At 40.8% G+C, this 10,657-nt stretch overlaps 1 protein-coding gene across 4 annotated transcripts; it reads right to left on the reverse strand.

Annotated features, from left to right (window-relative positions):
* Positions 1 to 664: 664 nt before the first annotated feature.
* On the reverse strand, positions 665 to 10,657 carry LOC133374250 (uridine phosphorylase 1-like). 4 transcript variants are annotated; one of them, XM_061604908.1, is made up of 8 exons: positions 10,587 to 10,657; positions 8,927 to 8,992; positions 6,969 to 7,086; positions 5,424 to 5,582; positions 4,571 to 4,685; positions 3,665 to 3,874; positions 3,037 to 3,183; positions 665 to 954 (listed from the first exon to the last, which is right to left on the reverse strand). In XM_061604908.1, exons 2-8 carry the CDS (start codon positions 8,974 to 8,976, stop codon positions 815 to 817), a joined length of 939 nt encoding a protein of 312 aa, XP_061460892.1. In that variant the 5' UTR covers positions 8,977 to 8,992; positions 10,587 to 10,657; the 3' UTR covers positions 665 to 814. The 4 variants fall into 4 exon arrangements, with proteins under 4 accessions (XP_061460892.1, XP_061460891.1, XP_061460894.1 ...); XM_061604907.1 differs by lacking the exon at positions 10,587 to 10,657 and adding an exon at positions 9,106 to 9,156; XM_061604910.1 differs by lacking the exons at positions 5,424 to 5,582; positions 10,587 to 10,657 and adding an exon at positions 9,106 to 9,156.

A 10,657-nucleotide genomic window follows, 5' to 3' on the forward strand; every position in this document is an offset into this window, starting at 1 on the left:
GATGGGTATTAGCCTAGCCATCAGGAAGTCTCCTCTCTAGCTACCCTTTTTAACCCCATGCAGCCTCAACCCACCAGTCGGAGTTGGACCACATATCCCAACAGCATCAAACCCCAGTGATCACGGCATGTTCCATTATCTGTTTTTCCCAGAACACACAGTGGGATTCAAACCCAGAGACTCTGGCTCCACAGCAGCCAGGCACATCTCTCCACTGTGCTGTAGCAGGTGTTGGCAGAAGCTCTTCAGAGCTGATGTTTGGGCTCCGATCCTGAGCAACCACTCAGGGTGAAACAGAGGAAGGCGCCAAGCAGGATTTGAACCCAGCGCCCCTGGCTCCTCGGCCAGTTCAAGCTCTTCAAGAGGCACAGAAACAAAGCATATCAAATGTATCAAGACAAAGAATCCCTCCCAAAAGATTAGGGGGGGTCTAGCTTCTCCTGGATTGGAGTTAACGTATAAAATAAAAGGAAACCAATCAGTCTCAAAGGGGATTTGTGTTGTTTCATCTCTTGTGTTGTTTATATGGCTGCATGCGAGCTTCTCCGTTAATGCTTAATACCAAATCCTATGATATCAGAGTTTCTTTAAAAATGCATGCATATCATAATTTACGTATAAGTGACAAATAATGCAAATCATCTAAAATTTAATTTATGGTCATCATATTGCACCTTGAAATTGCAGTGCTGGGCACTGAAGTATGAATTGCAATGCTATTGAATGCAGGAAAAATCACAAGGCACATTTTCAACATGTATTTGTGAAGGAACACACAGATTTTACTGAAAGCAAGAAGTCTGAAGAGGAGATGTCACTTTTTCCCGAGACGCTTCTTAATAAAGTGCCCCACCAGTTTTTGTGGTCTCTCCTCATATTCAAGCAGTACTTCATGAGAGCTGGTAATTTGGTCCCCTTGAAGACGATTCAGGAGTGTGACACATAGCACGGCACCTACAGGTTTATCAAACCAAACGGGAAAGGATCCAAAAAGTTACTTCAAATAACGCAAGAGGATGAAGAAGCTTACAGCTAGTTTCGCTTGTCTGCCTAGCGCCGCTGTGATCAGAGATGTGATGGCCCACAGGAAAAAAACAACAACTGGAAACATTTGGAAAAATCTACTGCTACTGCTAACAATCCTTGATAGCATGAAAACACAATTTGGCCTCTTGCAGATCTTCAAGACCGGAATGCAAGATCAGGAAAGGGCTGTTCTTTTGTAACTGGGCTTGCATGTGTTTAAACTTGGCCACATTTATTTCTTATTCAGTTATTTAGACAATTTATATACTGCTTATATTTAAATGAAACTAAGCAGTGTTCAACAGAAGTTAAAACACCTTAAAGAGCAAATAGAAAAAAAACCCACAACACAATATTTAAAATACAATTAATAACTGAACATCCTCTTTAGTATCAGCATTTACTATAACCATTGCATATAAAAATGAACAAGAAAAAATAATAACAGAGTAGACTGAACAAAATATCCCCTAGGCTTCAAGGAATTTTTAAAATAAAAATCAAGTTTAAAAACTCAGTCTTATTTTTAAACATGGTAGATGAGACAAAAGAAATCAACTCATTTCTTCATCACTGTATAGTAAAAAGCAAAACAATTAAAACAGCCAGCCCCCTTCTTAGTAGCAAACAGAATTTCATCTAACTACGGTTAGAAATATTCAGTTTGCTCGAGCACACCCTTACAAGATCAACACACTGACATTCATCAAACATATCAACAGTCCAAACCAATACACTCAAGCTTGCTGTTTGAGCACACCGCAAATCACACTCTGCAATCATTTACATAATTCAGTCTCACATCCTAAAAGCACCAGCAGACTCACATGTCCACACCATGCGAACCATTCAAATCTACATACATACGAATAAGCAACAATACTCTCTCTCACTAAATATTCATACCAAGCACTCTCCCTTGTCTATTTCCATCAGGCTCTCTCCATCGATTGCTGGGAGGTTCAGATCCACCTGACAACATTCATCATCAGGTGATTGACAAGCAAGTCTCCCACCAGTCAAAAATGACCCAAGAAGGGATGGCTACTTTTTGATCCGGCCTGCTGGTTCCTCACACTTGGCTTAAACAAACCATGGCTCAGCATTTTCTGTGAATCAGACCATCATTTTCTCCCCAGTATGGTGCAATCTGATACCTGTATCTAAAGAGCCATATATGAATATCCATTGGTTCCATTTGAATAGACAATGGAACCAATTACCTAGAGAAGTAGTGGGCTCTTCGACAGCCGCCTGTCGGAAATGCTTTGATTTGGATTCCTGCACTGAGCAGGGGGTTGGACTTGATAGCCTTATAGGCCCCTTCCAACTCTGCTGTTCTATGATTCTGTGATTCTATTATTTCTTTCCTCCCTCCCACACACTTCATTTATATAGAGGCATATAAAAAAAGATTCATTTTACTGTTAGTTGGGTCTGACTTTATTTAAATATGCTAATGAAGAAGCCGGGGCCGCAGAAATGCCAACAAGATATGCAACCTAGGGAACTCTTTATAAGAAATTTATATAGCCTTTAAATTTCAAGATTGGAGTGACTTTGAAACTACCCGATACCTCAGAATGATTCTGTGGGGAAATAAAATGTAAAGAAAAGATTGAATTTTTACGAGACAAAAAATTAAAATATTGTATTTCAATTTTTTGTATTTCTGAGTATTATCAATCCTTCCATTTGTTCTCTCTTTGCTTCATTAGCATGTTTGTTTGATCCTAGATCCTATTAGGATGCTGAAAGTGGTTTTTGTTTATATTTATTGATTTGTTTTGCTACTGGAAACTCAATACAATTATTTTTTTCAATGCAAAAAAAAGAGTGATTGGTAGCTCAAAAGCCTAGACACTATTTTGTGATATTTTTCTTGGCCTAATCTAGGTATCACCCTAATAGGAACTGTTCATTAAATAGCCGCTTGACAGGCAGAAATTCATTTGATGAAGTTTGACAAGGTTCTAGTAGATTAAGCAGCATTGCCTGTGCGCCGTTTACCTTTGATGCCGGTAAGATTGCACATGGCTGCAACAGTGCCAGATTCCATCTCAATATTTTTTACTCCGGCCTCGTGAGCTGCTTTTAAATATTTCATTTTGTCGTCTTCAGTGTATGAACAGATTGCACCATCGAGGCGAGCTTGACCTGCAAGTAGCGTATCCTATATTATCAACCTCTCTCGTGCACAGATAAAGAAATACATTTAATGCAACCTCCTGTTTTAACAGATTTCCTTTTTTCACAAAACGGGAAAATCCAATCGATTAAAAACCCTCCCACTTTAAGACTAGCGCTAAGGCTATCTCATGATGGCTCCAGCTTCACAAGGCAGGGAAACTGGAACTGAAGGCTGATGCCTTAACAGACATGCTCCTGGATCAGTCCTGACATTGTGCAACATCACAAATTGCGCATGCTTCCACGCCCAACACTTTTCCTTGGTCCTTCATGCTCCTAAATCCAGATGGGGAGGAAGTGCCTGGGACCAGCAAAACCACACATTGCCCTGGTCCTTTATTACCTTATGAAGCATCTCAGCCGTACCCTGTTGCCAGCCCTAACCCTATTTCTGTGGCTTGATTCGTTTGTTGCCTCTTTGCTGCTTACATCAGTGCGGAAGTCTTACCTTCATAAAAATCAAGAGTGCACAGAGTGTTCCCAATGACTGTGTTGAACTGATGTAGTTCCTTGCCACAGTCTAGTAGCTCATCAGCCAACTTCTCATCCAGGTCTGTGTTGCGAAATACAGACTTCCCCAGGACCGTCTGTTCTAACTGAGGCTTGAAGGAGGCATTTACAGCCTGTTTGGTGATCACTACAGATCCTGGCTCCAAACCTGGTTTTAAATATATATATATATATATAAAGTTTTCCACCATCTCCATTTGATGCAAAATCATGTGAACTTGAGACTCATTGTTGAAACAGACTTTTTTTTAAAACAACAACAGTGATCTGTAGTTGGTGGTTCATGGTATTCATTGTTATTTAGGAGTTTGTATGGGTTTGTAAAGCAATGAAAAAAAGTGTTATTGATCTTTTATATTGGCACAACATGGTTGTTGTCATGCCCAAACAGCGGTTGATTAAGTTGAGTCAGCTGTGATTAGCTCCCCAGTTTATTATGCTGTTGCAAGTGTGCACATGCAAAAATCTGGATTAATGGCCTTTAACAGCTGGTTGTTCCCCATGGAGTCTGGTGCCTGTCAGGACTGGTAGGTAGAGCCAGAACCAATGGCAGGTGGAGCCAATGATAGACCGAGCCGACTGATTCTACTTTTGTCTCCAGAGTTGTTTAACAATCTATCCCACTTCCCAGGGAACTCTGAAAATTATAGCTCTATAAGGGGAACAGAGGTCTCCTAGGAATTGTCAACACCCTCGTTAAACTATAGTTCCCATGATTCTTTGAAGACTGTTTAAAGTGGCATGATACTGCTTTAAATTGATAGTGCAGATGGGATCTAAGTATCGCAGCCATCAACTTATTTACTTATTTTAAAGGGAGAGGGAATGAATTAAGGGAAAATACCAATTCCACCAGATGTGCCCATGCGGATAATGACGACGTTGGAGCAGTTAGCATGATGCAGCAGTTTGATGACCTCATGCAACATGATTGCGATGGAGGGCATCCCTATTCCATGCTGAAAAGACACAAGAAACAGACAAAGCCCCCCTTAAATGCACTTACACAAGTTACTAGCCTAGCACAGTTTTTACTAGCCTGCCCACCCAACCCCAAAAATACATGGAACAAAACACATTAAAATTAACAACTGCTGCTTAGGATCCATGCCCTGCTGCAGCAGAATTCTTATCAAAACCAGAACAAAGAGAGAGAACCAGACATCCCAGTGTACAGGGAGAGAGAGAGATACTTTGTTAACAAGTTTTGCAGAAAGACTGGTAGTTTGCAATAACCCTAAGAATGATTGCGTAATGTGCCCCTATGTTCTACTGTTTCTATTTGATTTCACTAAAAATGTCATACCTCTAGTTAGTGGCTTCTAATCTGAATTTGTGTTCTTGGTTCATTGATTAAATATGTGTCCATTTGCGTCCACTGGATGTCCAAAAGCTAGGACTGGGTGTCCATTTGGCCATACAACCATTACTTTAAAAATGCCTTGGTACTAGGGGCCTCCTGCCAGAAAGAAATATCACCCTTCCACATCCCCCCCAATTGTAGATAAGGGGATTGGACCAGTGAGAGCAGGGTTCAAATCCCCACTCAGCCATGAAGCTCACCCTAACCTACCTCACAGGGCCGTTGTGAGGGTACATGAGAAAAGAACCAGCAAAGTTGCCGTCTTGAACTCCTTGGAAGAAAGATGAGATATACATGTAGAAAAAATAAACAAAATAGCGACTTGTGGACTTACGCTAAGTGCCAGCACAGGACCGGCTTTGTACATTGCGTATCGATCTGTTGCTGCACAGAGATTGGGGAAGTCTGAACCTGGGTTCCCAATGGCCAACTCCTTAGCGATGTAGATGATAAAAGCTTTCATTCGCAAAGGGCTCCCACCAGTGCATACAAACTAGTGCAGATGGCATTTAAAAAGGAGAGACCGAGAGAGAGATTGTAAGAATATTACTCAGTCTGCTAAAGGTAGAGAAAGCTATTCTGGAAAAGATTGCTGACCTTAATGGTTATTAGGGTGAATTCGATTCTGTTTGTATTTAAAGACACATCTATCAAATCCACTCTTTCTGAAACACAACCACCCTTCAAAATTTGAACTCATCTCAATTTTGCAATGCATTTCTGCAGCCAAACAGTGTTTAGAAATGCAAATGATTAAACAGTATACAAATGTTTTAAATAAGTAATTAAAATAAAATGCAAAAATGCATATATTAGGGTAAACTGTGAATAAAATGAATATATTATTATTAATAATATGTATATTCCACCCTTCTCCTGAAGGTGCCCAGGGCGGCAGGCACATGAATGACAAAACATTTTATAAAGCCATTATAAAGCCAGTTTCAGACATTCTGACAGCAATGAAAAATATCATTTCAGTCACTGACAGGACTGCCAGGGACAGTGTATTTCAGCCATCCAGTGCCTGGGTAAACAGGAATGTTTTTAAATTCTTCCTGAAAGTCAATAATGAGGGAGACAGATGCACCTCACCAGGGAGGACTGGTACAGACCTCACGTTGGATTAACACTTGGCAAGCTTAATGAGAAGAGAGATGTCAGTGTGAACTTTGCAAATAAAAAGAAATAAGAAAGCAGAAGAGATGGCAGTGGGCAGCATTGAGAGCCGGCTGAACCATTTCCTTTGCTTGACTGTTTCTTTCTGTTTCTTTCCACCACACTGCAGCATCCTATGATGAAAAGCTCAAAACTGTAATCAGTAAGACACTAACATTATGTAGCATTTGTAATCCAAAAATGAAAACAAATGCTAGGAATGTCTTTTGACAAAGATTTCATTTTAGCCACTGAGTTTAGGACAAGAAGTTACTCAATAGGAAAAAAAGCTTCCTGTCTTCAGTAGCCACAAAATAACCTTCCGTGGGAGGTTGTAGCACCTCTTTCCTTGCGGGTTTTTAATAAAAGGTCCAACTGGCATAATTTAGCAATCTGTTAGGCATGAGATATCCTCAACTCCAGCTTACAAAAAACACAGGGCTGGTCCCAAAAAACTCATCCGTCCTACATATTACAAAGGGGAGGGCAGGCACTCAGTGGGAACTCCTTTCCTCCTGTGGCATGTACAGTCGTTCCATCCTCAGACTATCAGGTTCCTCTCCCAAATCCAATTCTCAAAAAAGCTCCAGGCAGTTGTGGAGCTCCAGTCCTGTGGTCTGCTCCAGTGATGGACTGGTACATTCTCCTGTGTTTCCAGCTTTTCGCAATAAGAGATGGAGTTTAATGTACGAATCTTCCAGCTCACCTTTTGTTATCTTACCTTTATGTCTCCAAACAAGGCAGGTAAATTGTGAGTCCCGGTTCCAAGGGCTAAATGATACAAGACATCCTCTCTCATATTCTGAAGGTGAGGGTTGGGGACATGAATGGAGGTTTCTCTATCAATGTAGAATAGACTGGCATGAGTTCATCATAGCTATAGCACACGAATAGGTAGAGGATACCTGAAGGGTTGTCTTACCCCTTATATACCCAGTCGGTCACTGTGCTCTGCAGGTGAGGGCCGCCTGCAGATACCATCCATCAAGAAGTCCATTCCACACAACATAGGAAGTGGACCTTTAGTGTGGTGGGACTGACCTTTTTGGAATTCCCTCCCCTTAAATATTAGACAGGCGCCATCTCTGTTGTCTTTTGGGTGCCTGCTGAAGACCTTCCTCTTTCAACAAGCCTTTTAAGTAGAGACCTTATCCCTCATCTCTGTTGGAATTGCTTTTTAAGATGTTTTAAAATATTTTTTTAAAGACATTTTTAAGATTTTTTTTTTAGAGTTTTGTTCCTTGTTTGCCACCCTGGACTCCTGGGAGGGAGGGCTGGATAGAAATTTAATAAATGATAATACAAAACACATCTTTTTAATGTTATCTCACTCTATTTTACTCTATTTGACATATTCTTCCAAATATATAAAACATGCTTTATGTAGTTCTCATGATGTTCTGATCATTGCCCATAGTAATGATTGATTGATTGATGATTACTGGTGATGGTTCTATTTTATTTTACTCTATAGAAGTAGGAGAGAGGAGAGGGTATAACAACAAAAAAGAGATTTTTCCTGTACTCTTCTGCCCTTTTCTACCCATTTATTTTATACTGCCCTGAACACTGGCAGTTGGCATATAAATTAATTACATAAATAAAAGAATAAAACAGATGTTGCAAAACATTTAGGTTCCCTGTCTGAGGGCCTCTGAGAACCTTCAACTGGGATCAGACGTTATATTATACACAGAACTGCCACCAGCAACAGCAACTGTTTGTTATTGTTCCTCCTCCCCTTCTATAACTGCCACTGTGCGCAACTTAACTGTGTCCTGACATCACAGAATCCTAGAATAGTAGAGTTGGAAGTGTCCTGTAAGGCCATCGAATCCAACCCCTGCTTGATGCAGGAATCCAAATTAAAGCATCCAGGTGGCTGTCCTCCTGCCTCTTGAATGCCTCCAGTGTTGGAGAGCCCACCACCTCCCTAGGTCATGGGTTCCATTGCCGTACCACTCGAATGTACCACTGGTGTTCAGCCAAAAACTTGAGCCCAATATTCCGTGTCCTGCACTCTGGGATGATTGGGAAGAGACCCTGGCCCTCCTGTATGTGACAACCTTTCAAGGACTGAAAAAGTGCTATCATATTTCTCCTCAGTCTTCTCAGGGCTAAACATGCCCATTTCTTTCACTCTCTCTTCACAGGGCTTTGCTTTCATTTCCCTGATCACCCTCATTCCTCTCCTCTGAACCTGTTTCAGTTTGCCTGCATTCTTCCCCAAGGGCGGTGTCCAGAACTGGATGCATCGTGGCTTAGGGTGTGTGCCTGGCCACTTCACTTCCCCATCATTAGCTGCCATTGACAGGGGTAGGAAAGCACGTAATGTTGTGACATTAGGACATAGTTACTAGCCATTATGGAGGAAGCAGTTACAGATCCATCATGATTTCTCATTCAGGCAGCACCTTACATTTTTGTTGTTTTTATATGCCTTCAAGTTGATTACGACTTATGGCGACCCAATGAATCAGTGACCCCCAACAGCATAAACCACCCTGTTCAGATCTTGTAAGTTCAGGTCTGTGACTTCCTTGATGGAATCAATCCATCTCTTGTTTGGCCTTCCTCTTTTTCTACTCCCTTCTGTTTTTCTCAGCATTATTGTCTTTTCTAGTGCATCTAGTACATTTTTATATAATTGCATTAGATTGTAACACCTTTCATTCTTACTTTGATTGCTGTTTGCCCTCTTTCTTCTCAGCTGTGCCTGTAGAAGTCATTCTTTGTAGTTGGAGGCTGAAGGAGAAAACAGAGATTAAACAGCAGCTTCACATAGCTAGGACTATACTGTGATACACACACCTATCTCTGAGCAGCCAATGAGAGACTTCAAGGGATCTGGAGCTTACCCAGGGTACGGTTTCCTTGAGATGAAGGTCACTGGAGAGACTGATCTTTCTTTCTCTTTCTCTCTCTCTCTCTCTTTTTATAACACAGTTTTATTTTCTGTTTCTTTTTTCCAGAACGAGATTATAGAACATGAAAATGATGATAGTGAAGATTGTCAAAGGCGTGGTCCATGTCTTGGGAGATGCAGAAAGTCTTATCTGGTAGTATGCATCAGAAGGAATTGAAAGTGTCTGTGTGCAGTTGAAAAGGAAGTAGGAATGTCATAAAGAGTAGGGTGTCAAGGTTACAGCTCCAGCTTATGATTTCCTAACAAAAACAGTTTTAAATTGCAAAACTGTGCCTTCATTCTCCTTTTGACCTGCACATTTGTCACTGTTGAGGTTGTTCAGCCTGATGCCAATACGCATTTGGGGGACACTTTTTTTATGAGACCTACAGGATCTTGTACACCTGAAGCAATATCCAGAGGAGAGGAAGGGGAAGAGGTGGGGGGGAACCCCCTACTTAATCTCTGTTTCAAAGACACCTAGGAACTGTAATTCTGTGTTTAGGGATCACTAATCGACTTATCAGCACCTTCACCACACTAGCGCTCCTAAAATAATTAATTGATAATTAAACTAGTCCAAAAGCATTATTAGTTTGCAGTGTAGAGTACTTCCTTGTAGGCAAATCAGTAAATGTTTGTTGTTCTGTGCTTTCGATCACAACTTATGGCAACTCTATGAATCACTGACCTCCAATAGCGTCTGTCATGAACCGCCCTGCTCAGATCTTGTAAGTCCAGGTCTGTGGCTTCCTTGATGGAATCAATCCATCTCTTGTTTGGCCTTCCTCTTTTTCTACTCCCTTCTGTTTTTCCCAGCATTATGGTCTTTTATAGTGGATCCTGTCTTCTCATGATGTGTCCAAAGTATGATAACCTCAGTTTCATCATTTTAGCTTCTAGTGACAGTTCTGGTTTAATTTGTTAACGGACAAATTTTCTTTGTAAAGGTTTTTGTTGTTATTATGTGCCTTCAAGTTGACTACGACTTATGGCGACCCTATGAATCACTGACCTCCAATAGCGTCTGTCATGAACCGCCCTGTTCAGATCTTGTACGTTCAGGTCTGTGGCTTCCTTGATGGGATCAATCCATCTCTTGTTTGGCCTTCCTCTTTTTCTACCCCCTTCTGTTTTCCCCAGCATTATTGTCTTTTCTAGTGGATCATGTCTTCTCTTGATGTGTCCAAAGTATGATAACCTCAGTTTCATCCTTTTAGCGTCTAGTGACAGTTCTGGTTTAATTTGTTAACGGACCAAAATTCACAACTCAGTAACAGAGCCATAGGAAATCTCTTGGTGTTAAACACAGTAGTATTTTTAAAAACAGTATACAGTGTATGTTTCTCTGTGTGTTGCTTTTAATTTATTGTAAATATGTGGAACTTGTGTTTATTTTCTGTCATATAAAACAGCAACAACAATGTATTTTACCTGTTTGGCTGTTTGCTCTCTGAAGGCACCTCATCAGTCCATATCCTCTGAAACAAAGGCTGCCTTGATGT

Source organism: Rhineura floridana, chromosome 21, assembly GCF_030035675.1.
Source record: "Rhineura floridana isolate rRhiFlo1 chromosome 21, rRhiFlo1.hap2, whole genome shotgun sequence".
Classification (NCBI taxonomy): Eukaryota; Metazoa; Chordata; class Lepidosauria; order Squamata; family Rhineuridae; genus Rhineura; species Rhineura floridana.

Excerpts from the sequence above, each read along its gene's own strand:
- LOC133374250 (XM_061604908.1), bottom strand. The coding sequence starts at position 8,976 with ATGACTTCTACAGGCACAGCTGAGAAGAAAGAGGGCAAACAGCAATCA. Across the intron at positions 5,583-6,968 it reads CCTTGTTTGGAGACATAAAG|TTTGTATGCACTGGTGGGAG; the intron begins GTAAGATAACAA and ends CATCTGCACTAG. Across the intron at positions 4,686-5,423 it reads GTCCTGTGCTGGCACTTAGC|CATGGAATAGGGATGCCCTC; the intron begins GTAAGTCCACAA and ends GTGTCTTTTCAG.